At 38.8% G+C, this 27,706-nt stretch overlaps 1 protein-coding gene across 1 annotated transcript in view; it reads right to left on the reverse strand.

The window, feature by feature from the left end:
- Kcnh8 (potassium voltage-gated channel subfamily H member 8) overlaps positions 1 to 27,706 on the reverse strand; it is a 463,803-nt gene that overhangs the window by 197,075 nt on the left and 239,022 nt on the right. The window contains exon 5 of the mRNA XM_038342973.1: positions 26,126 to 26,366. Coding sequence (XP_038198901.1) covers positions 26,126 to 26,366 — 241 coding nt within the window. The remainder of the gene's footprint in view (positions 1 to 26,125; positions 26,367 to 27,706) is intronic.

The raw sequence follows: 27,706 nt of genomic DNA on the forward strand, positions 1-27,706 counted from the left end.
CTTAGATTTAAGCACCAGCACAGTTAATCAATAAATCAACTAATCAACCCAAATTAATAATCTCCCCATTCTACAGGAAACATAAAAGATCAGCTTAGAGCACCTCAGAATGTGGTCATTTATTTCAGTTCTTATTGCATATTCTTCTTTCATTCAAATATGAAGAAAATTTCATCTAATGTTTAAAATTGCCTTTCTTTTCTTTCCTTCTGTCTAAAAGTCTTATAATATGACTCTAAAATTTGATAAGAAACATGTTCAAAAATAGTTGGCTCCCTTTTTACAGAATAATAGGATTATAGCTAGGATGATGATACCTAACCTCCCCTTGCAATGGATATGGTTTCATGTCTAGGCTGATGAAATAACGGTAGTCTGTGACAGGTTGCAATGTGCTCATGAAGATGTGCACATTGACTTTTCTGTACTCTGTTGACTTGGTTTTTGCTGCTGATGGGAACAAAGACAGAAGAAGTGACTTTAGTAGCAACCCATTCAAGATGGTAGATCAGCAGTCAGCCTCATCTATAAAATTATTTGTAAGATTTTTTACTCCTTCTCCTCCATTCCCCACCTTACACACACAGCCTACTACCCACCCCTATCTCCCACCCCTACTCAGATCATTTGATGTTACTTGCCCTATTTCTCCAGCAAACTCTGTGGCAGCATTTCCTCACACTCAGAAAAGTATCTAGATGATTAGCCTCAGCATTCTTTGCCCATGATGAGAGGTGATCACCAGTTCTGAGCCCCCACTCCTTAGTAGTTTTCCTTACCGCATAGTGATCAGTGTTATCTTGGGATATACCACTTCTGCAGCTGTTTGGTAAACCAAGGCAATGAGGAATACTGGGGTCCTCCCTGTATGTCTGTAAGATTGGGCAGACACACAGGCCAAGTATGTGTTTTGATTCTCAGATGAAGAATGGATTCTTCATTAGCATATGTCTATCTCACACAAAAGAAAAAGTCTTAATATTGCTGCAACCAGTTTTAGACCCTTGATTCTTAGTGAGATGACCTGAAACCAAACTTGTAGTATGAACACTAACTCCTGCAAAGAAGCTTTGCAAAGACTGATTGACTGTTAGAACTGCAGTGATATGGAGAGGCTCAAATGATGCAAGTCCATAGTGTATCTTGAGGTTTAGTCCTTTTCCTTGGGCTAGGTTTTGTCCCCTAGGTACACAGAGCTAGCATCCTGTGACTAATACAAAAAAATCCTTTTGGAATCTACTAACAGAACAGACAATTAGCTTCCACTGACCCAGTGCTAAGAACATCATCAGATGGCATCTACCGCCTAGAGGGAAGCGTCCCCAGGTCTGCTGCAACTGACTCTCTGATGCTTTCACCAAGGTAGATTTAAACTGGTTTATGATTTTTTTAATTTTACTAATGAAAAACTTCATGAAAAAAAACTTGTTCTGCATGGGAACAAGGCACCTGCAGTAATCTAGTTCCACATTTCCCAGGCCATGATTACCCAAATTTGGCTCTAGAATAAATGTTTATTCCCTTAGAGGTAAGGACTTTATCTTGATGGTGTCTCCCTCAGACATATGTAACAATACACACAATCTCAAAATCAAAAACTATAAATAAAAGCTCTTATATGTGTATATATGTATATATTTGGGCATGTATATTATGCACACCTAAGTGTAGCTGATTATGTACATGTGTGCATATGTATGTACATGTGGATCATCCCATGGTGTAGACAAGTGGATATTTTTATCATTGTATGATATGATCAAGTAGATCACTATATGATATGGATGTGTAGGTCATGTAATAGCATGAAAGTGTAGATCATCATATGACATGGATGTACCTTACAGTGAAGCAACATAGTCTCAAGTCACACTCATGGAATACTGTCTTTTATTTGTTTCCCTGCAAATGATATCTTTTGTTTTAGTTCTTTGAAAAGATTTATTTCTTGGCTCCTTCAACTGCTAATTTCCTTGTTTCTTGCCAGTTTGTCATTGCCTGGTACATCTTTTTTAAAAATTTATAGTTTGGGTTTTCAGTATAATTTAGAATCTCCATTGCATTATCACTTAAAGAAAACATCCCAGACCCAGAAAGACAAATATAATATGTACTCACTCATAAGTGGTTTTTAAACATAAAGCAAAGAAAACCAGCCTACAATTCACAATTCCAGAGAACCTTGACAACAAAGATGATCCAAAGAGAGACATACATAGATCTAATCTACATGGGAAGTAGAAAAAGACAAAATCTCCTGAGTAAATTGGAAGCATGGAGACCTTGGGAGAGGGTTGAAGGGAAGGGGAAAATCAGGGAGGGGAGCAGAGAAAAATGTAGAGCTCAATGAAAAATCAAAAAAGAAAGAAAGAAAGAAAAGAAAACATCATCCCCCTGCCTTTCCCATGCATCTCTTCAACTATGCACTCAGGTTCATCACCTTGTCTATTTACATCCCTACCCTGTATCTATAGACAGATTGTATGTTTTCACACTTAATTTCTTTAAATCATTAACTTTAGATATTGCTACTGGTCAACTAAAAACTGAATGATAATTTTTTTCTTGATTAACCAATGAAAACAAAACATTTGGAAGTTTCTGCAGAGGAATACTAAGGAAATACTAATTTCTATGAAAATGAAAATAGATGATGCTGTCAGTCCAATGCTGGTGTAGGAGGTCCTTTTGCATTTGTGTTGATTTCATTGGTTGAATAAAGAAGCTGCCATGGCCTTTTGATATGGCAGCCCTTAGGTGGGTAGAGTAGACAGAACAGAATTCTGGGAGGAAGAAGGCAGGCAGAGAGCTGCCCATCATGAAGCTGCTAGGCCATACATGTTGAATCTTTCCCTGTAAGCCATGGCCTCATGGTGACATACAGATTATTAGAAGTGGGTTAAATCAAGATGTGAGAGTTAGCCAATAAGAGGCTAGAGCTAATGGGCCAGGCAGCAATTTAATTAATACAGATCTCCGTGTGATTATTTCAGGCATAAGCTAGCTGGGTGGCTGGAACAACAAGCCACCCACCATTCCAGGTGTAAGCCAGTTGGGCGGTAGGACACAGCTCTCCACTCCATCTATAATACAATGCCATCAACTTAAAACTGTGAATATATTCTTTGTATGTTGTTATTTGAAATCATAATCTCTTATTTAAGTTATATAAGACCATATGATAAAATGTTATGTTTCTGTGAGATCAAACATGCATTTATAATAAAACATATCTTCGTTTTATCTCCAGTTCTACCACAATGTGACCAAGTATCATTTGGAAACCTAATTATCTTTCCTAAATAAAGACTTTCATTTAAGTAAAGCAGAATTAGCAATGTTTGCTCTTCATCTATTTACCAGTATTTACTGTATCTATCTTACTTTCTGTTCATCTCTCTGACTAGCCAAGCTGGAGTCTTAGAACACAGTATGATGTTCAGTTCATACATTCAAAGAAATTGGAGTTCAACAGAGGATACAGGCGAATGAACCAGGAAGTACAAAGTCATTTGATGAATGGTTTGGAAACACTACAATGAGATAAGTCACACAGATACACAAAATGAACTAGAGATAGGTGGGTGACAACAAATGACCATGTAAAGATGGGCAAGGGGGAAAAAGGCATGCATTTATTTAAAGGCCAAGAATAATGAGTAGTAAGTTTAAATAGCCATGATATCACTAGCTACAACCTCTATTAAAACAAAGACAGGAAAGCTCTGGCTATAGCATGGTAAGCAGATACCAAGACTATATGCAAAGAAGGGATTGAGGAATAGTAGAAAACCATCCAGAACTAATGACTCCCAGCTCATATGTGTGAACTTGGGGACAGAATCAGGTTCACGATATTGTTTGGAGAACTATCAGCATGGAGACATGAGCAAGTATAACTACTAGGCATGTGAGTGATCTGGTGGAGAGAATAGAGAAAAAGACAAGGATAAAACCTGAGGGGAGAGGTGTCATAGAAGACACAAGAAAAGGGGTAAGAATTCACTACAGAGGCCGGGCGGCGGTGGTGCATGCCTTTAATCCCAGCACTCGGGAGGCAGAGGCAGGCAGATCTCTGTGAGTTCGAGACCAGCCTGGTCTACAAGAGCTAGTTCCAGGACAGGCTCCAAAGCTACAGAGAAACCCTGTCTCGAAACCCCCCCCCCCCCAAAAAAAAGAATTCACTACAGAGAGTCACCAGTAGGAGAATGGCATTTGTGAGAACACAGTATGGAATAAAAACCAGGGAAGAGACCTTTGTATAAAATCCAACAAGATCATTTGTCAAAGGTGTTATGGGTGATTGAAAACTCTTCTCTGTTCTAATATCAACCAATAAATGAAATAATCAATGCTCAACAGAAGTCAGCACATAAGATTTTTCTTCATTATGTTTCTACCTTATTGGCCTTATTTACTTTCTTTATGAAGTAGTTTAAACATTCCAAGCTTTAGGTCTAGCTTCTCCATCTATAAACTAAAATGAATATTGCCATCCACCTTAGCTTCACTTATAGGAGACAAAACAAGAAAGAGGTCAGTCTTTTGGAAGGACCTCTGAATGGTTAAAGTGAGCATAATTTAAATAGATTTCAAGGTATATCATATCACAAAATGTTGAAATCAGAACCAACATCTTCTTTTTCTCTTGCTGTGCACATAATTTTGTTCATGTCAATATTAACTTTAACATGCTAATAATAAAAAAATGTGTTCAGCAAAGCAGTTTTGCTTACAACCAAAGTCCATTCTCAGAAATATACACTTTTAAACACTCAGTACCAATTTACTGAAATTATCAAATATAAGCTACCAGGAATCTGGTACATTTTTACTCAGCCCTGATTCTAAGTAAGATGGTTTCATTTGTAAAAGATCTCTCAAAGCTTCCTGTTCCATAGACGCACAGCTTTTGTCAGTCAAGGAAGACCGGGGGGGGGGGGTAATGACACATCAAACTTCTTCCTTGTTGCCACCTTGAAAAACTCCTCCAATGGTAAGGTTTCTACATTTATCAGCTTCTTCCTCTAATCCTGTCTTTAAAGTCAATCACAATCATAAAGATGTACCACAAATGTCTTCAAAACCTGGAACAAGCAGTCATTAGTCTTTTACTTTCTGCTAAGCACTTCCATGCTTAAGACAAATCTCTTCTACCTCTGTAGCAGCTTTAACTATTTATTGCTCTTGGGTTTTTTAGCCTACCTTTTGTGATTGTTGGTTTTAATTGTAAACTTACTATGGACTAGAACTACCTGGGAAGAAAGTCTTAATGAGAGATTGCCAGATCAAGCTGGGCCATGGAAAGTTTTACATCCCAATCCCAGATGCCTAGACATCAGCATAGAAATGTTATCAATAGCAGTCAGGAAAATATGTCTTCAACAAGAATCAGCAATCCTACAACAGCAGGCCCCGAATATTCATCCATCACTGAAGCACAAATAAACCCTTAAAACAGTCTGTGTGGAGACTATAGAGTTCCCTAAACAGGAAATTAATAAATAACTTAAAGTAATCCAGGAAGACACCAACAAACAGTGGAAGAAAACAAATAAAACTATTCAAGACCTGAAAATGGAATGAAAATCAGCAAAGAAAATTCAAACTGAAGAATTCTGGAAATGAAAAATTTAGGAATTTGAACAGGAACTATAGAGGTAAGCTTCACTAACAGAGTACAAGGCAGAGAAGAAAGACTCTTAGTTGTTGAAAATATGATAAAAGAAATAGATAACTAGTCAAAGAATTGTTAAATCTAAAACCTCCTGACAGAAAACATAAAAGAAATCTAGGACACTGTGAAAAGACTACATCTAAAAATAATAGAAATAGAGGACAGAGAGGACGCCCAGATCAAAGGTTCAGAAAATACTTTCAATAAAGAAAATTTTCCTAACCTAAGAAGGAGATGACTATAAAGGAATGAGAAATATGCAGAACACCAAATATTTTATACCAGAAAAGAAAGACCCATTGGCACATAATAATCAAAACACTAACTGAACAAAGCTAAGAAAGAATGGTAAAAACTGCAAGGGAAAAATACTAAATAATAAATAAAGGCAGAACTTAGAATTAACCAGTCTTCTCAATGAAGACTCCAAAATCCAAAAGAACCTGGACAGATGTCTTGAAGACTCTAAGATATCACAATGTCAGATCAGACTCTTATACCCAACAGAACTTTTGATTGCCATAGATGGATTAAAATTAGATAATTCATGATATAACAAAATTTAAGCAATACTTACCTAAAATTCCAACCTAATGAGGCTAACTACAACCATGAAAACAAAGAAAATAAACAATTTTTGACCAGCAAAATCAAAATAATGGAAACACATCTACTCACCTACCCCTCACCACCACTACCACTACCAGTATAACAACCACCATCAATAAGAACAAAATAACAGAAATCAACAATCATTGGTCATTGGTCTCTCAGTAACAATGGTCTAAATTCCCCAATAAAAACATTCAGACTAACAAAATATATGCAAATACAGGATCTATTCTTCTGCTTCATCTAAGAAACACACTTCAGCATCAAGGACAGATATTACCTCAAAGCAAAGATATTTCAAGCAAATGGACCTAACAGGCAAGCTGGTGTAGTCATTTTAAAATTTGACAAAATAGACTTCAAAGTAACACTAATCAGTAAAGATAAGGAAAGATACAAAATACTCATCAAAGGAAAAATCCACCAAGAAGATATTTTAATTCTTAAACTCTATGGCCCAAACAGGAGGACTTCTAAATTTGTAAAAGAAACGAAACCCTACTACAGCTTCAATCATACAGTGACTCTCATACACCAAAACTGGGAGACTGTAATTTCTCATTCTCACCAATAGACAGATCATCCAGACAAGAACTAAACTTGACAAATGTTGAACTTAACAGACATTATAAACCATATGTACCTAGCATTCTTTTACAGAATACTACACCTGAACTTCACTTATTCTTTGCAATTTGTAGAACTTTCTCTAAAACTGACCACATACTCAGATACAAAGCAACTCTCAAGGGAAAGAAGAAAACTGAAATAACATCCTGAATCCTAGCAGATTAACATGTATTAAAGTTAAAGATGAATACCAACAACAGAAACAACAGACAGCTTACAAACCCATGAAAGCTGAATTACGCTGTGCTGAATTAAAAAAAATGGGTCAAGACAGAAATTAAGAAATAAAAGACTTTCAACAACTAAATATAAATGAATATATACCAACCCAAACTTATGGGGCACAATGAAAGCAGTTCTAAGAGGCAAGTTCATAGCATTAAGTGCCTACATAACAAAACTGGAAATAGTTCATACCAGCAACTTAACAGTACATCTGAAAGTTCTATAACAAAAGAAGAAATCACATCTAAAAAGAGTAGACAGCAAGAAATAATCAGACATGAGGCTGAAATCAATAGGATAGAAACAAAGAGAACAATTCTAAGAAACAATGAAACAAAGAATTGGTTCCTTGAGAAAATCAATAAGATAGACAAATTCTTATGGAAACTAAATTTCTTGATAGGTACCACTTTACAAGCAACCTAGAGAAATAGAAGTAGCTACTAAAAGTCTCCTAACCAAAACCAAAACCAAAACAAAGCAAACAAACAAAAAATAAAAAATGGCAAGCACAGGGCCTACACAGGTGTGTACCAGGTCCTCTGCATACATGTTACAGATTTTATTTTACTATTTTTATGGGACTTCTGAATGTGTTTCTGATTCTTTTGCCTTCTCTTTGGGTTCTTTTCTCCCTTTGGTTTGCCTTGTCAGACATTATGGCTTTTGTTCTTTATTACTATATTTTATTTTGTGAAAAAATAAGACTATATTCTTTGGATTTGAACATCATAGATACACAATAGATCTTAACTTCCATTCTTCAAAATAAAATAAGTCATCCTGGGATGACTGAGAGACATGAGGTTATTTTAAAGGGCGTTTGCTAACTTCATGCATTGAACTGAGAAGCATCAATCATCTGGAGAGTGCCATTTCTACTCAGAGAACAGCATGGTTTCAGCCATTCTAGAAAGAACAGGAAGAAGAAAGGACATAGCAGTGCAATAGCCAAGTGGAACAAACCTATCACTCCTCTGAGATGCCTCTAAATTAAAAAGTCACAAGTTTCTTCTTGGTTTCTAAACTTAGTAACATCCCAGTTTTCATATCCCTGTCTCTTTCAAAACAAGCAGCAAACTTCTTTATATTTTATGAGCATGTGTCCCTTCATATGCATAACTACAGGTGTATCAGGGTGAGCATTGCTTAGTATGCAGGGCATTTCACACATGCTTAACCCAGGTAATTTGTTGGGGGGAGACGCTTGTTCGTCCAGGCTGCCCAGAACCAAAATAATCAATTAGAAATTGTATAAATTAAAACACTGCTTGGCCATTGTCCTTGGCTTCCTAGACCTGGATGGGGGGGGATGACCTTGAACTTCCCACAGGGCAGGGAACCCTGACTGCTCTTTGGATTGGAGAGGGAGGGGGAAGGGGAACGAGGAGAAAGGGAGTAAAATGGGAGGAGGGGAGGAGGTGAAAATTTGTAATAATAATAATAATAATAATAATAATAATAATAATAATAATAATAAAACACTGCTTGGCCCATTAGCTCTAAATTCTTATTGGCTGACTCTTACATCTTTTTTTTTTCTCGTTGAATTATAAATTTTATTCTGATCTCAGGTGTGCGGGTGGTGGGGGGGCAACAGGTTACAACATGGCCGGTGCTTACACAGTTTTTCAGAAAGAAAATGCCTGAGTTTTTATTATCTTCACTAGTGACCTGGATGGTTTTCTGAGTCTGAGACTTCTGAGGGATGTTGGGGTATCCTGGGACAGAGGCTTACACCTGGTGTGAAGATGGCCATGGAGAGCTCCTCTTGAAATGATTCTTTTTTTTTCTGATTCCTTTTCTTTTCTTTTTTTTCTCATTTTTTTAATTAAAAATATTCATCTCCTCCCCTCCTTTTTCCCCCTTCCCTCCCCTCCCTTTCACCCATACCCCCACTCCACCCCTCTCCAAGACAAAGAGCCATCAGGGTTCCCTTCGCTATGTTAAGTCCAAGGTCCTCCCAGCTCCCCCTAAGTCCACAAGGTGAGCAACCAAACTGACAAGGCTCACAGTGAGCCCGTCCATGCTGTAGAGTTCATGCTCATTGCCGTTGTCCTTGGTTTCTCAGTCCTCCTCCAGCGTCAGCCACATTCAGAGAGTCCGGTTTGGTCCCCTGTTCTATCAGTCCCATTCCAACTGGACTTGGTGGTCTCCCGTTAGATCTGTCCCACCGTCTCAGTGGGTAAACGCACTCCTTACGGTCCTGACTTCCTTGCTCATGATCTGCCTCCTTTTGCTCCTCATCGGGACCTTGGGAGCTCAGTCCGGTGCTCCTATGTGGGGCTCTGTCATTTTCTCCATCCAATGCCAGGTGAAGGTTCTATGATGATATGCAAGATATTCATGAGTATGGCAATAGGATCTGTACATTTCTGGCACCCTCTCCTCAGCTGCCCAAGGACCTAGCTGGGGGCGTCTTCCTGGATACCTGGGAACCCCTCTAGAATCAAGTCTCTGCCAACCCTAGAATGGCTCCCTTAAGTAAGATACATAATTCCTTGTTCCCATATCCACCCTTCCTATATCCCAATCATCCTGTTCCCCCAAGCTCTTCCCATCCTCCACTTCACACTTTTCTCTCCCCATCCCCCCTTCCCCCCATCACACCCCACCCCCATGTTCCCATTTTTTGTCCGGCAATCTTGTCTACTTCCAGTATCCAGGAGGATAACTATATGTTTTTCCTTGGGTTCACCTTCTTATATAGCTTCTCTAGGATTTTTAACGAATTATAAACTCGATGTCCTTTATTTATGGCTAGAACCCAATTATGAGTGAGTACATCCCATGTTCATCTTTTTGGGCCTGGGTTACCTCACTCAGGATGGTGTTTTCTATTTCCCTCCATTTGCATGCAAAATTCAAGATGTCATTGTTTTTTACCGCCGAAAGGTACTCTAATATGTATATATTCCACACTTTCTTCATCCATTCTTCCACTGAAGGGCATCTAGGTTGTTTCCAGGTTCTGGCTGTTACAAATAATGCTGCTATGAACATAGCTGAACAAATGCTTTTGTAATATGATTGGGAATCTCTTGGGTAGATTCCCAAGAGTGGGATTGCTGGGTCCTGGGGTAGGTTGATCCCAAATTTCCTGAGAAACCTCCACACTGCATTCCAAAGTGGTTGCACAAGTTTGCATTCCCACCAGCAATGGATGAGTGTACCCCTTACTCCACATCCTCTCCAGCAAAGGCTATCATTGGTGTTTTTGATTTTAGCCATTCTGACAGGTGTAAGATGGTATGTCAACGTTGTTTTGATTTGCATTTCCCTGATTGCTAAGGAGGTTGAGCATGACCTTAAGTGTCTTTTGGCCATTCAAACTTCTTCTGTTGAGAGTTCTCTGTTCAGTTCAGTGCCCCATTTTTTAATTGGGTTCATTAGCATTTTAAAGTCTAGTCTCTTGAGTTCCTTATATATTTTGGAGATCAGACCCTTGTCTGTTGCGGTGTTGGTGAAGATCTTTTCCCAGTCAGTAGGCTGCCTTTTTGTCTTAGTGACAATGTCCTTTGCTTTACAGAAGCTGCTCAGCTTCAGGATGTTGCATTTATTCAATGTTGCCCTTAATGTCTGTGCTGCTGGGGTTATACGTAGGAAGCGGTCTTCTGTGCCCAAATGTTGTAGAGTACCTCCCACTTTCTCCTCTAACAGGTTCAGTGTGTTCAGATTAATATTGAGGTCTTTAATCCATTTGGACTTGAGTTTTGTGCATGGTGATAGACACGGATCTACTTTCATTCTTCTACAGGTTGACATCCAGTTATGCCAGCACCATTTGTTGAAGATGCTTTCTTTCTTCCATTGTGTGCTTTTAGCTCCTTTATCAAAAATCAGGTGTTCATAGGTTTGTGGGTTAAGATCTGGGTCTTCTATTCGATTCCATTGGTCGACTTCTCTACTTTTATCAATACCAAGCTGTTTTCAATACTGTAGCTCTGTAATAGAGTTTGAAGTCAGGGATGGTAATACTTCCAGAAGTTCCTTTATTGTATAAGATTGTTTTGGTATCCTGGGTTTCTTGTTCTTCCATATAAAGTTGATTATTGTCCTCTCAAGGGGGAGTTGGGAGGACCTTGGTCTTAGCATAGAGCGGGGAACCCTGATGGCTCCTTGGCCTTGAGAGGGAGGGAGGGGAGGTATGGGTGGAGGGGAGGGGAGGGAAGGGGGAGAAGGAGGGGAGAGAAAGGGGAGAAGGAGGGGAGGGAGGGGGGAGGAGGAGGGAAGGAGATGGAAATTTTTAAATATAAAAAAAAATAAACCATGAGAAAAAAAAAAAAAAAAAAAAAAAAAAAAAAAAAAAAGAAAAAAAAAAGAATTTTGATGGGATCTTTAAGGGGATTGCATTAAATCTATAGATTGCCTTTGGTAGTATTGCCATTTTTACTATGTTGATCCTCCCAATCCAAGAGCAAGGGAGATCCTTCCATTTTCTGGTATCCTCTTCAATTTCTTTCTTCAAAGACTTAAAGTTCTTGTCAAATAGGTCTCTTTCACTTCCTTGGTTAGAGTTACCCCAAGATATTTTATGCTATTTGTGGCTATCGTGAAAGGTGACACTTCTCTGATTTCTTTTTCTGCTTCCTTATCCTTTGTATATAGGAGGGCGACTGAGTTTTTGGAGTTGATTTTGTATCCTGCCACGATACTAAAGGAGTTTATCAGCTGTAGGAGTTCTTTGGTGGAGTTTTTGGGGTCGCTTATGTATACTATCATATCATCTGCAAATAACGAAAGTTCAACTTCTTCCTTTCCAATTAGAATACCCTTGATCCCCTTGTTTTGTCTTACTGCTATTGCTAGAACTTCAAGCACTATATTGAAGAGATAAGGAGAGAGTGGACAGCCTTGTCGTGTTCCTGAATTTAGTTGGATGGCCTTGAGTTTCTCTCCATTTAATTTGATGTTAGCTGTTGGCTTGCTGTAAATAGCCTTAATTATATTTAAGAATGATCCCTGTATCTCTAATCTCTCTAAGACCTTTATCATAAAGGGGTGGTGAATTTTGTCAAATGCTTTTTCTGCATCTAATGAGATGATCATATGTTTTTTATCCTTCAATTTATTTATATGATGGATTATATTGATAGATTTTCATATGTTGAACCAACCCTGCATCTCTTAGATGAAGCCTACTTGATCATAGTGGATAATTTTTCTAATGTGTTCTTGGATTCTGTTTGCCAGTGTTTTATTGAGAATTTTTGCATTGATGTTCATGAGTGACATTGGCCTGTAATTCTCTTTCTTGGTTGAGTCTTTGTGTGGTTTAGGTATCAGGGTAATTGTAGCTTCATAAAAGGAATTTGGCAATGACTGTTCTGTTTCTTTATTATGAAATACTTTAAGGAGTATAGGTATTTGGCCTTCTTGGAAGATCTGGTAGAATTCTGCATTGAAACCATCTGGTCCTGAGCTTTTTTTGGTAGGAAGGTCTCTGATAACAGTTTCTAATTCTTCGCGACTAGCAGGACTATTTAGATTGTTCACCTGGTCCTGGTTTAACTTTGGTATATGGTACTTATCTAAAAAAGTGTCCATTTCCTTTACATTTTCCAATTTTGTGGCATACAGGCTTTTGTAGTAAGATCTAATGATTCTCTGCATTTCCTCTATGTCTGTGGTTATGTCCCCTTTTTCATTTCTGATCTTATTAATTTGTGTGTTCTCTCTCTGCCGTTTGATTAGTTTGGCTAGGGGTTTGTCAATCTTGTTGATTTTCTCCAAGAACCAGCTTTTTGTTTCATTGATTCTTTTTTTTTTTTTTTTAATTTTTCGAGACAGGGTTTCTCTGTGGCTTTGGAGCCTGTCCTGGAACTAGCTCTTGTAGACCAGGCTGGTCTCGAACTCACAGAGATCCGCCTGCCTCTGCCTCCCGAGTGCTAGGATTAAAGGCGTGCGCCACCACTGCCCGGCAATGTTTCATTGATTCTTTGGATTGTTTTCTGTGTTTCTATTTTGTTGATTTCGGCCCTCAGTTTGATAATTTCCAGTCTTCTACTCCTCCTAGGTGAGTCTGCTTCTTTCTTTTCTAGAGCTTTCAGGTGTGCTGTTAAGTCTCCAATGTGTGCTTTCTCCGTTTTTTTTTAAGTGGGGACTTAGTGCTATGAATTTTCCTCTTAGCACTGCTTTCATAGTGTCCCATAAGTTTGAGTATGTTGTGTCTTTATTTTCATTAAATTCAAGGAAGACTTTCAGTTCTTTCTTTATTTCTTCCTTGACCCAAGTGTGGTTCAGTAGTTGACTGCTCAGTTTCCATGAGTTTGTAGGCTTTCTGGGGGTAGCATTGTTGTTGAATTCTAATTTTAATCCATGGTGATCCGATAAGATGCAGGTAGTTACTAATATGTTTTTGTAACTGTGGAAGTTTGCTTTGTTACCGAGTATTTGGTCAATTTTTGAAAAGGTTGCATGAGCCGCAGAGAAGAAGGTATATTCTTTCCTGTTTGGGTGGAATGTTCTATAGATGTCTGTTAAGTCCATTTGGTTCATTACCTCTATTAAGTCTCTTAATTCTCTGTTAGGTTTCTGTCGGACTGACCTGTTCATTGGTGAAAGAGGAGTGTTGAAGTCTCCCACTATCAGTGTGTTTGGTTTGATGGCTGCCTTGAGTTCTAGTAATGTTTCTTTTATATAAGTGGGTGCTTTTTTATTAGGGGCATAGATATTCAGGATTGAGACTTCATTCTGATAGATTTTTCCTGTAATGAGTATAAAGTGTCCCTTTCCATTTCTTCTGATTGATTTTAGTTTGAAGTCAACTTTGTTAGAAATTAGTATGGCCACAACCCGCTTGTTTCTTAGGTCCATTTGCTAGATAAACCTTTTCCCAACCCTTTACTCTGAGTAGATGTCTGTCTTTGTGGTTGAGGCATGTTTCTTGTAAACAGCAGAATGTTGGATCCTGTTTTCGTATCCAATCTCTTAGCCTGTGCCTTTTTATAGGTGAATTGAGTCCATTGATATTAAGTGATATTAATGACCAGTGGATGTTAACTCCAGTTGTCATTTTTTATTTGGTAGTAGAGATTGTGTGTTTCCTTTCTTTGAGATGTGCTGGTGAAGGGTCACTAGATGTCTGAGTTATTTTGGGCAATGCTAGACTCCTTGGTTTGTGATTTTCCTTCTATTACTTTCTGTAAGGCTGGATTTGTGGCTATGTATTGTTTAAATTTGTTTTTATCCTGGAATATTTTGTTTTCTCCATTTATATTGAATGGAAGCTTGGCTCGGTATAGTAATCTGGGCTTGCATCCATGGTCTCTTAGTTTCTGAAAAACATCTATCCAGGACCTTCTGGCTTTCATGGTTTCCATAGAGAAATCAGGTGTTAATCTGATAGGTTTACCTTTATATGTTACTTGCAGCTCTTAATATTCTTTCTTTATTCTGTATGTTTTGTGTTTTGATTATAATATGACGAGGGGATTTTTTTTTTGATCCAGTCTATTTGGTGTTCTGTAAGCTTCTTGAACCTTAATAGGAATATCTTTCTTTAGGTTTGGGAAGTTTTATTCTATAATTTTATTAAATATATTTTCTGGACCATTGAGCTGTAATTCTTCTCCTTCTTCTACGCCTGTTATTCTTAGGTTTAGTCTTTTTATTGTGTCCCAGATTTCTTGAATGTTTTGTGATGAGAATTTGTTGGATTTGCTGTTTTCTTTGATCAGTGTGTTTATTTTCTCTATGGTATCTTCAGAATCTGAGATTCTTACTTCTATCTCTTGTATTCTGTTGGTTATGCTTGTTTCTGTAGTCTCTGTTCATTTACATAGATTTTCCATATCCAGCTGGCCCTCGGGTTGTGTTTTCTTCCTTGCCTCCATTTCAGTTTTCAAGTCTTGCACTGTTTCCATTATCTGTTTGATTGTTTTTTCTTGTTTTCCTAGGATATCATTTACGGATTTACTCAATTCTTCAAACTTTTTGTTATTCTTCTCGTCCACTTCCTTAAGGGAGTTTTTCACCTCCTGTTTAAGGGACTCTATTACTTTTATAAAGTCAATTTTTTCTACTTCTTCTTGATTAGTGTGTTCGAGTCCTCCTGTTATAAGTTCGCTGGGTTCTGGTGTTTTCATGTTGTTTTTCAAATTGTTGGAGGAATTCTTGCATTGGCGCCTGCCCATTTCTTCCTCTGAATAATCCCCTTTGGGTCTTCTTTTAGAAGTTCAATTCACCCCAATGAATTCAATTCACTCACCCCAATGAATGATGGATCTTCTGGTAGACAGTCAGGTCTCCTTGCTGGCCAAGCAGCTCACTGACAAAGGGCCTACCTTGCTGCTGGCAGACTATTGAAACAGGAGACCTCTCACAGGCCTGGGTGCACTCAATTCCAGGTCCCCGGCTCCCAAACTGGCTGAGCTGTGGGATTTTGTGGCCCCAAAGATGGAAGGATGAGGCGGAGGGGATGGGGTTCTGGGTACAAGCTGGGAAGGGACAGGAAGAGAGAGGCAGTATCTGGGGAGAATAACCCCTGCAGGAAGAGCAGGAAGTGTGCGGGGATGGGGGATGGGGGAGGGGGGGAGTTGGGGAATGTCAGTGGTCCCTCTCTGGGCAGCTGCCTAGGTTCAGGCACTCACTCACCCCAATGAATGATGGATCCTCTGGCAGACTGTCAGGTCTTCTTGCAGGACAAGCAGCTCAGTGACAAAGGGCCTACCTTGCTGCAGGCAGGCTAATGAAGAAGGGGACCTCCCACCAGCCTGGGTGCACTCAATTCCAGGTCCCCGGCTCTGACTCTTACATCTTAATTTAACCCATGTCCATTAATCTGTTTATTGCCACATGTCTGTGGCTTACTGGCAAGATTCTAACCAGCGTCCACCTCAGGCAGAGGAGCTTCCTCCTCCTCCTCTTCTTCCCAGAATTCAGTTCTGTCTCCCTGTTTACCTAAGTTCTGCCCTATCAACAGGTCAAGGCAGTTTCTTTATTCATTAACCAAGAAAAGCAACACACCAACAGAAAAACCTCGCACACCACATTGTGAAGTTCGCTTTGTGTTTGTCAGACAAATACAACTCTGGAATAAATAACAATATACAAATATCTTGATACTGTTTTTTTTTTAAAAGATTCTATTAATTGAAGTTACTTTAAAGTACCACAAAAATTCAGAAAGCAGCAATACCTCCTAGAATTTCTCAATATAGCTATCACCATAATGAATACTATCATGGAAATATTATATGTTGGCTAGAGCTTTATTAACCAATAAACATCACTTAGAATAGTGTGTTGTAAAACAACTTTTGAAAATGTTTCATAAGTACTTGTTTATGTATATATAACTGGTATTCCTGTCTAATAATTTTGTTTAGTTCTTTCTGAAAAATTACTCCATATGGGAAATCTTCTACACTTCTTGTTTCTCTTGCATAAACCCTTACCCGTACAATCATACTACAATCATCCAGCTATTTATTTCATTTTCTTGCTGCTTTATTTAAATATCAAATTCTCAATAATACTTTCCCTAGCCATTCCTCAAAATTGCAGTCTACTCTTTTCTATTTCTCTGCTTTATTTTTCTTTATCAACTCGCTGCTATCTGGCTTGGTATAAGTCTTTTTTTCTTTTCTTTCTTTCCTCTTTTTTTCTTGCTTATATCCTATTAGTGAGTAAATTTTAGAAGATAAAGGGTCTTGTCTGTTTGCCCTCGTCTTCCAGCTTATATTTAAGACATTATTTGGAAAATAACATGTAATTAATGCAGATTTATTTAGTTAGTGACTAAATGTATTTTCACAGCAATGTTTATTATAATATTTTACTCTAGTGGCAAAAAAGTAATCTTAGATTTGTAAAGCAGAAAGGTGTTTGCTTAACATGGGCAAAGGCCCTAAGTTAGATTCCTAGCACCAAAAAATCAAAAAGTTTTGTTAGGACATTGCTTCTAAGTATGGTTTTGTTCACAACAACGATTTTTGGGAATGAAGCCAAAAGTTCAAGGAAAAGAAAATAATTTTTAATTATAAACAAGAAGCACTTATGCTTTGCCCAAGAAATATATCAATTGCTAAGTTTAGATAAGTTAAAGGAAACACTGCCACTGGGCAATGGTTTTGAACACCTTTAATCCCACCACTAAGGAAGCAGAGGCAGGTATCTCTGTGAGTTCGAGGCCGGCCTGGTCTATAGATCTAGTTCCCATATAGCTGGCCTGTTACATCAAGAAACCACGTCTTGAAAAACAAAGAAAACCAAGCCAAAATCAAACACTGTCATGTCGTTTCACACAGTTAGGAAGCCCACGTAGGTCACAGACATTGAGAGATCACTCATCATAGCACTTATCCGCCCTAGCATGTTCTGAAGGCCAAGCAGGTAATACTTGAACAGTGTGATTGAAAAATAAATATTCTATGTTTGCAGAGGTGCTTCAATTGCTGTTTTTAAGGTAACCTAACCCTAAATTTTTCAGCTTTAAAAACCATGGAAATAGTGATTTTCTTTATGATGTTCAACTGTAAGCCCTGACTGAGCACCACTCTGAGTTGGTAAAAGATGATTGATTGATTGATTGATTGATTGATTGATTGGTTGGTTCACTGTGAAAGGACATAAGCGATGCCAGGAAGAGTCTCCTAAGCCTGCTGTGGGTGTGGGTGTGCATACTGGAGAGGATGGTGGTGGAGGCTTTGTTACTACATTGTCTGAATATAAAACAAGTAGAACATATGAGGAAGGAGAATGATAGGACTAAAGGAGGAGATAGGGTGGGCATGAAACCATAAAAGATAATGAATGAATGTTAGGCTATCCATGTTTCTATCTATGCTGTCCTCTGATCCTTTCAATGGTAAATGATCCCCAGGCACTTGTATTCCTGAAGATTGTGAGAAGGGGAACACTTTGCTGCTGCTCATTAGAATCAAAACCCTTTGGTTGATTCAGAACATATGCCCATGTCATTCAAGGTAAAACCGAATTCTTTTGTTACCATGAAAATTTGACTTTATTGCATGATCTTCCAGTGTCTAAGTCAGCATTATTAATTTTAGCTCTTTAACCAAGGGGAAAAGCAACACATCTTTGTACACATCTTTGTATGTTTCAGGAAAAGGACGATATGCAATGGAATGACTCTAGAACACCTTTCAGGTCCTTTTGAGATTTGAGGAAAAAAAATAAAAATGATACATGGTGTTCCTGGTAGAAATGCAGTCTCACTTTAGGATTCAGATTGCAATAAAGGCCACAGCCCTGATAGGACTTGAATAATAAACAGTCCCACCTGGGGTGGGAACTACATAGTTACAAAGACTTATAATAAAGAGCACAGTGTTGGGGGCCATGCAAACAAACATGCATTTGTATGTACTACTAGATCTTGCAGGCTAGGTTGAACCAAGTCTTGCCATGAGGCTCTGATGCATAGAGAAGGACCACAACTTCTTCTCTAAACCAGAAATGCACTTGATAGAGCCAGTAATAGCCAGGGGCTAGGCTTTTGGGGGAGCTGCAGCTTTAGATCCTGGAAACCTAACTCTTACCACACTAATGGACTATGGTAATCAGTCCCCAGTCCCCTGTGTGCTCAGTCTCTGATGCCCTGGAGATAGCCTGTGTTCCCCTAATGTACATTGCTTGATTAGCTTCTGGATGATTTCATCCCATTTGTATAGCTTTCTACTGACTGTCCCATCCCCCCGCCCGGCACAGATAGCATACAAAATGTTGCACTTCTTAGTAGACTTGCTGGGCTTAGGACATAGCTGTATAAAACCTCTTGGCTCTGGCTTTTCTTCTTTATCGTCTCATCTTCTGGCTCTCCCCTATCACTGTTCTGTAATTGAACCAGCTGGTTCAGTCCTACTAGGAATAAACTCAGATTTAGCAAATGATGAAGTTGTTGAATAGACAAGTCCTAGCTATTCTCTGGTTCAGTCCTACTAGGAATAAACTCAGATTTAACAAATGATGAAGTTGTTGAATAGACAAGTCCTAGCTATTCTAAAGATTGTGATTAAGGTTTTAAACTATGATATCCTCTAGAGTGCATTACAGGAAGCCTCACTCACTTTGAGACCTCATCAGACTGGGCAGGAGAAAAAGAGCTAAGCTGAAATCCCGGTCATCCTCCCTTTCTTGTACCTAGGTGTGCTGATGGAAAACAGGTTGAGGGGTGTTCTGGACTGAATCCCTCTGGTCCTCTGATGTTATATTGGGGTCATTCAATGCACACATGCTCTGTTGCACAGCACAGCTAAAGAAAGCTTAGTATTTGAGGGACCCTGTCCTTTTTTCACAAAGGATGCTGAGACTGTGTATTAGCAGATGAGACCCAGGAATTTTGCTTCTGAAGGCTGCGGGGTGGGAAATGCCCTAGTGTTCCTCAGGCTCAGAACTATTGGTCTTATTCAACGTGTACAAATGCACTCCACTCTCTGTTGAAATGCTGTTATTAAAATGAACAGAAGATGTGGGATTAAGAGCATCGATGGGTTCAGACTGCCAACCCAAGAGGCACCACTTTTGTGTTCTGCTTTGAGCTGAAGGCACAAAACACAAAGCAGGGAAAGTGCTTTGCTGTCCCTTTTCTACCTATTAGTAAGTCGTAAAGTTTCTCATTAGAAGGCACCCTTCACCCTCTGTGTCTTGAGAACATTTTCACTGTTGAAGACAGTCGATGGTGAGATGTAGCTGTACCAGTGCACAGATCAAAATGTTTCTGATGGTCTGTCTGTGTTTGTGGTGTTTTTCCTAGACAGGATCATCGAATTGCTATTCTCAGCTCAGGGCCTCTCTGCTCTTGTTGCCTTGTCACTACTTGCTTTTCTTTGTTTTAAAAGTATGTGCAGCTGGGGAGCCGGCTTGATCACTGCGCAGGCACAGGGACCTGAGTTGCCATCCCCAGCACCTGCATTTGAAGCTGTGGTTTGGCGGCCTGTCTGTGAATTCTAGTGCTGAGGAACAGGCAGGTCCCCCTAGAGCTTGCTGGCCTGTCCAGTCTAAATTCTCAGAAGATGAGAGAACAGCACTGAAGAAAACACTAATGATGACCTCTGGCCTGAATTCTCACATGCTCTACTGAATACTCCTGCACACACATATGAAAGCACATATACAAAGCGAATAGATAAATGAATCAACTCCAGCTAACAGCTTCTCTGGCTCTTCCTTTTATTTTTTGAGACCCCATGTATATAAAAAAGATCTAGAACAAAACTTCCCTGCACCTGCCCTGCTAATCTATCTTATGTTAATAGATGTTTCTGCCAAAGGACACTTTTCTCTGCAGCATTACTGACAGGGAGTGAGCCTTCCCAATAGAACAGCCACAGAACTCCACATGACTGCCTGTTTTCCAAATGAAGGTTTGCAGGTCGTAGTCTGGCTTGAACGTAATGAACTTGTTGTACATAAACTGTTTATTTTTGCTGTACCAACAGATATACATGTGTTTAATTACACTCAGAAAGTTATAGTAAAAATTAGGTGATATAAAAAGCAGACTCTAACACAGCAAAATGTAAGTCTCTATAAGTGAACAGAAATATTAGCTAATAAAAATGCTACTAACAAACATAAGAATAAATTGAATAATCAGATATAATAAAAAGTAGGAATCTATGTTCAAAGAAATACTACAGTTATGATAAACTTGTTTATATTTTTTAATAAAGTCATTTGTGAATATGTAAATTGTAATTAAATCAACACCAATTGGCATAGTCTTGATGGTTGAATGTAAACTGTTCCCTGTGATTATGTGACAAAATCCACTGAGGCTCCATGAATTAAGAGTTCCTTAAGTCAACACAGAAAGCTAATTTAACTCAGTGTGCTTCTCAAGCAGGTACGGAATATGTGGATTGCAGCAACGATCATGGAGTCAGTGGGCAAAGGTGTTCATGTTCTGTCCAGGATGGTCTCATAATGCATGACTGCCTTTATCACAATAAACCACACTCCCTGATGAACTGAACCTCCACTAGATTTTGTCACTTCCTCACTCAGGTCTGATGCTAATCTTGGCCTGCTATCCCTACTTGAACTACACTTTTTCATCTATGTTATCATGTACACTGTGTCTGCTCTTATGGTCACTTAGCCATGCAGTTCTTATTGTCCAGCCTTCAACAGATGTCCATAAACCCAGGGTGACTCATTACAAAAGTATGAAATTGTTGACTCTTTCTGATTTTGGTTGCTCTTATGCTGCAGAGATTAAAAATTGAAATATAGAAGAAATACCATAAATTACTTATCCTCTGCTTCTTAATGATTAAGGTGCTGCAGTGTTTCTTTAAGAAGACATTACATAATGTCTATTACAAAAAGCTGGTGTTTGGTGAGAAGACAGTGCCTTAGATCAGATAGTATTTTTATTTTTGTGAAGGACTTAACTGTAAAAACTCATTTTGTTGTATATTTAGTCTCTGTCACACACAGTTAAATTCGATGTGAAAGCAGCAACGTGGGATAAGAGGAAGGACATGACCACCTAAGCACTGAAGTGGTTTGTTTGCTCATCTTCATGCTGGATTCCTTTTCTCACTGGACTCCACTGAGCACCATAGTCTACGCTTGCTGTTGGAGGTCTGGTTTGTTTTCATTGTGTTGCTTCTACAAATAGTAAGTTCCAACAAACCTTACAACTTTCCCCATTTGCTCTGAAAGCAATTCTCTACCTAGACAAAGAGTACTTTTCCTTCTCTGTGTGGTTTTACTCATTACTTTTCTTTGGATTTATCATATTTGATGTTTTCTTTTTCTTCTTTTTTTTCAGAATCAGTAATCTGACAATAACATTCTGATTTTATTTATTTGAAAATTACCTATTTTTTAAATATATATAATTAACTGCATACATTTCTCACAACACTGTGCAGGTTCAAGTTTTCTGCACTTACTATGAACATTCTAAAATGTGAAAATTGCTTTTATCTACCTGCCATTTTTTCTTCTCTTCACCATGGTTTAAAAATTTTATCTTCTGCCCACTTAACAAACCATAAAACACAACAAGGGCTAATGAAGCTTACTGGCATTTTTATCATCATGACTATTGTAACTTTATTTCTCTTTGTTCCACCTGAATAATATCTCATCTGACTGCTTATCTAGTCTATTGACTTAATTGTCCAAATTTCATCTTAAGCCCAGGCATTTCTCAGCTGGCTATTACATCTTAAATTAACCTATTTCTATTAGTCTATGTATTACCATGTGGCTTTGTATTACCTCATTTTCTACATGCCTTGTTTCCTTTGTGGCTAGCTGAGATCTGCCTGACTCCACCTTCTTTCTCCCTGCATTCAGTTTAGTTTTTCTGTCTAGCTATATTCTGCCCTGACATAGACCAAAGCAGCTTCTTTATTAACCAATGGTAATAAAACATATTCACGGTATACAGAGGGGAATCCCACATCACCCTCTCCACTATTGCTTAGATTCTCTAAGATGTTCTTGAAGAGACCGAGTTGGGTGCTATAGCCTTACAAAGTAGCCTACAATGCTATGCCTATTAGATTAACTGATTAACTGATCTCCTTGTACCTACACCAGGCACCCAGCAAAGGGGAATGAAACTAGGATTGACTGGAACAACTCACAGTTCACTCCCAGGTCTGTGGACATTGCTGCATGTACACCTTTAGGCTCTTTGGGGTTGATTTTTAGGATGGGAATGAAGTAGAAACCTGCTGAGCTGGTTTGTATGGAACAATCTGTAATGTTCAAAGTAAGACTGTGTTACAAGTTTTGGAAATAAAATCATTGCATGAAAATTATCATTTTTTTTCTTTTTTCATTTTTTGGTTTTTCAAGACAGGGTTTCTCTGCAGCTTTTTTAGAGCCTGTCCTGGAACTAGCTCTTGTAGACCAGGCTGGCCTCGAACTCACAGAGATCTGCCTGCCTCTGCCTCCGGAGTGCTGGGATTAAAGGCGTGCGCCACCACCGCCCGGTGAAAATTATCATTTTTAAAATGGCTATTGATTCAAATGTTATAAGAATTTAATAAATGACTTGCAGGAATTTATTAATTGAATGCAATTTTACATCATAGTAAGGTAACAAGCCACAGAAATATGCAACAGCAACATTAGGTCTCTAGTGCTCCAGCAGGTTTAGCCAATGTGTGTCTGTCTTATGAAAGACTCGACTTTGTTCCTTTGTTCATAATAATGAGGCAGAAACTGAGAAAGAGAAGATTCAACTTCTTGTCTTCCTTCCATGAATACAGGAATTTACAATGAGAGTCTTTGCCACCTTGAGCTAATGTGGCTGACACGGTGAGACAGCTAGGAGTTTAAAGTCGCCTTGACTAACTCTGTAGTCAGATATTTTCCTTCTGGTGAATCCAGGAGGGAATGGCATTTTTCAGTCATGCCAAAAGAGCATTGCTAACTGGTCTGTGGAGGATGCGCTCTAGGGTAGAGTGAGCCCAGTGAGAGGCTTCTGAATCCCATTAAATAGCTTTTCTCAGCACAGGATTTCTTTGAGGATTTACAGGGCTAAAATGTATGAATCCCCCAAAGAAATTTATCATCTCCCATCTTTAATTCTGACTAAGAAACTTTTCTGCATGCAACATTTAATTGTTCTCCAGTTGAAAAGTACATGTACTGTCTAACACTGGAGCTAGTGCAAATAGCTAAACAATGAAACCGGTCTTTCCCAAATCTTTAGTGGCTCTGAGTGAACTGAAGGCACAGTTCAGTGGTGAGGCTTAGAAGCCTCCAGGAGGATCCTCAGTAGCACAAAAATAAAAAGCAAAAAAGAAATGGAAAACCAATTGTACTTTAAATATGCATATTCACCATACCACAGAAACTAATTGTGAAGATATAGTGCTACAGGAAGAATGTATTTTTTATTCATAGTATCATTGTTATTATCTTTGGCTTTGAACATAAAGTTTCAATTTGTAGCCCCCATCTGGCCTTCAACTCTGGGTCTTCCTGCCTCTGTCTTCCAAGTGCTAGAATTACAGATGTGTAGTGCCATCACCTACTCTTACTCCATTTTTGACCACCTTTTCAAAAAGATGCACATGATAAAAGTTAGGGTAAACAGGAGAAACTCTACTATAAATAAGTTGTTCATGTGCTAAAACTCATTTAAAATAACAGGAGATCCACAGCAGAAAATTGCAAGCAACTCCCTATTGCCTGTGAAATTAAGTCAGTCAATGAGGGATTCCAGGCAGACTTTCATAGTGCTTCCAAAGCCATGTCTCCAGCTGTAAGGCAATCAGCATCAACAAAACTAGGTACACATGTGGTGCTGGGTACTGGGAAAACTGATTTACTCCCTAAGCAATGGACATTGTAGAAAGACTGACCACAGATGGACTGAGGGCAGCATGAGAGGCACACACCAGTCTCCATAAGTCCCCCACATGAAAGCACATCCCAAACAAATAAATCTTTCTCACAGTGTGAGTTCTCATGGGTTCTAGATTTCTGACTCCATGAGTTTTCAAACCTCAAATACCAGGAAAATATGGTGAAGAAAATTCAGGAAACAGCTTTGCCCAGGTGAAAGAACTGTGAGTAGCAACATTAGAAAGCTGATGGCATGTGTGTTTAACAAACCCTCCTGTGAGACTTTGTAAACTTATCACCTGGAAGGAGACTAGGCTCAGACATGCAATGACAGTCTGAGTTTTTCAGAACTTTGACCCGGTTATTAAAACCATTTCTAGTGATGACAGCATCATTGTGTTAGTCATGAATCCATAGAAAAAAACATTAAACTAAGAAGAGATGAAACCAAGTGGATTGGGAAATAGGTACATCCAATGTCTGTGACTTCATTTTAAATTCAGATTATAATGATGCAATATGCTGTTTTATCATGATCAATCTGATTACTGTATACTTACGTTTCTCTTAATGAATATACTTAACTGAAAAAATTAAATTGATTTAAAATTTTTACCTAGGTACCAAACTTGACATCATTGCCATCTAGTGGTCTGCTGTCCTACATTAACCATTGGGGGCTAACAGGCAGGGCTCATGGGTGAATAATAACAGTGGGGCAGAATTCATGGGGAGAGCAAGCACATATGTCTAGAGCAAACACAAACTAACATTGTTCATTCAGTCACAGAACCCCACTCCTCTAACATTCATTACACAACCACTCAAGTGTCAACAGCTTCATTGAGTAAACTACCACCACTGAAAAATGTTTTTGATCTGCTGCACTTCTTGGTTTCTCTTTTAAGGTCAATTTCTCACTCCCTGATTCAGCCATTTCTTAATGACATTTCTCTAACATTTTTTCATGTTTCTTTATCATTCTGACTAGGCAAAGGCCCAGTATTTGTCTCCAATGGTGCCAATCAAACAGTATGGTGTTAATCTAAACTAAAGAAAACCATAGTCTGTTCTAGATGGACAAACAAGGACTGGGCCTCAGTCTTATCAAATGAAGATGTAGAGGACAGGACAACAGGACAGGTCTACATAGTCAAGCCAATGTCAGTCTACTGAAACACTCGTGGTTCTCGAAATAAATACCAGGAGCAAACATCCCTTGGGGTCTCCTTAGTTAAATTCAGATCCTCTAAGCCCTCTGCTTTCTCTGCTTCTGTAGGCAGGTCATTTGCTAAGTCCATCCAAAACACCCTGAAAGAACCACACCCCCAGGATATCCTGGACCATTGTCTGATTTTACTGGTGGCTTTTTGCTAAACTTATCTCTGACTTTGCATAGTAACTATCTGTAAGGATGTCAAAGTCCAAACAACAGACACCACGTCTTTCTTTGACCCATTTTTAAATAAAATAAATATAGAAACATGGAATATTGGCTTAGATGTTTCAACACAGGAACAGCAGGAAAACTGAAAGAAGCAATTTTCAGAATAAAAACATGTGAATAGACAAAATCTACATCACAGGCTGAGACACACCCTGCCAGATGAACCTCAGTTCAAATTTTCCACAGAAAATTCTGGAACATGCTTGCTTCCCACATGCAAATCTCTGAGATAAGAAGTTACTGGATCTTACCTATAATGAAAAGAATCTCCACGGCAATGTCACTGACCGTTGTGCTCCGAGTTGTGGACAGGTCCTCATTGCCAATGAAGCACACATTGTAAGGAACTGTCACGGCAACATAAAATGTCGCCAGCAGAATGAGCCAGTCCCAGCCAGCTTTGAAAGTGCTGAAATGCAACAGGATGAACTTGGATTTCTTTGCATCAGAAACCTTATATTCTGGAAATGCAGGTTTGTCTACAAACACATTCTGTTGATAAAGACATAAAGAAGAGAAGAAACAGAGAAGTACACGATTAGAAATGGAGACTGAACAGCCCCAAATGTACACTTTAGGAGCCAAGACCATCCACACACTCAACATCAAATACTTTACAAGTGACTTGTAAAATCAAACATGAGTCTACTGTCCTGTGGTACCCAACTGCACTGCAGTACAGGCTTCATTGTGATGCTCATCCCACAAGACTCCAAGTGAGATAAAAATCAAGTCACCTAGGGAAGAGCGGGCCATGCCACACCATAATCTGTCTGTGATGCTGTTCTACAAGAGCATACAGAATCTTAGTCATTACAACACAACACAGATAATTATGCATAATACACAGTATCAGTCTTAGTCATAAAATGTATTCCTTCTTTATGTGTTTATAATATGCTCATCCTACTACTGTTTCAGAGTGTGTTCCTACATATTTAAAAGCTTCACTGTCAGTATTTAGTATACAAGCTACAAGCTCATACATCATCTGTTGAACTCATTTCTTATTGGCACATTGAGTGACTGGCTAGCAAACCTATTGGTTTGTACACATAGATTCAAATGCCCAAGGAAGTCAAAAGAGTGTGTTGGATCTACTAAAAATAGAATTACAGGCAATTGTAAAACACCCGACCAGAGTAATGGAGACTGAACTCAGCTCCTCTGCAGGGGCAGTATGTGTTGAGTCAGCTTACACTCTGACTCACTGCACTGTGGAGATTTTTACTGACACCCTCAATGGGGTTCCTACAATACAAAGTTACCCTAATAACACACTTCTTATCCTGCTTGTTATTGAACTAAAACTAAACAGTGATCTTTTTTATATGCATAGTACTCTGCAGATTGTGACTGCTAATTGAGTAATCTAGATTTTGATCATTAAAAAATGAAAAGGCGGTTCTCTCAAATGTCAGCTCAAAGCATCCAGTTGCAAGTGTCATCCTATACATCAGAAAGGCATGCTTGCATGCTCATTTGTATGAATACACATGGGCAGATTTCAGATGACAGTCATGAATCAAGGAGCTCTGACCTGGGGTTCTGATGATGGGAGGGATGATCAGCATTCTCCTGCAGACATCCCTGTCAAAATGCAGGGAAGGCACATGCTATTGTGCATTGTGGGTATTGGTAATATTTCTAATTGGAACCCAAACCTCCTTACTTTGATTAATATGGATACATACAGAAATGGACCACCCAATAAGGAGAGAAGCAGCTACTTAGTGTCTATTATTCAAGTCATGCAGGAGGAAGGTAATGTTTACCACACAGCGGATCAACAGAGACTAGCTAGAGCTTTGGATGATGCTGAAGCACTTTGC

Source organism: Arvicola amphibius, chromosome 9, assembly GCF_903992535.2.
Source record: "Arvicola amphibius chromosome 9, mArvAmp1.2, whole genome shotgun sequence".
NCBI lineage: Eukaryota > Metazoa > Chordata > Mammalia > Rodentia > Cricetidae > Arvicola > Arvicola amphibius.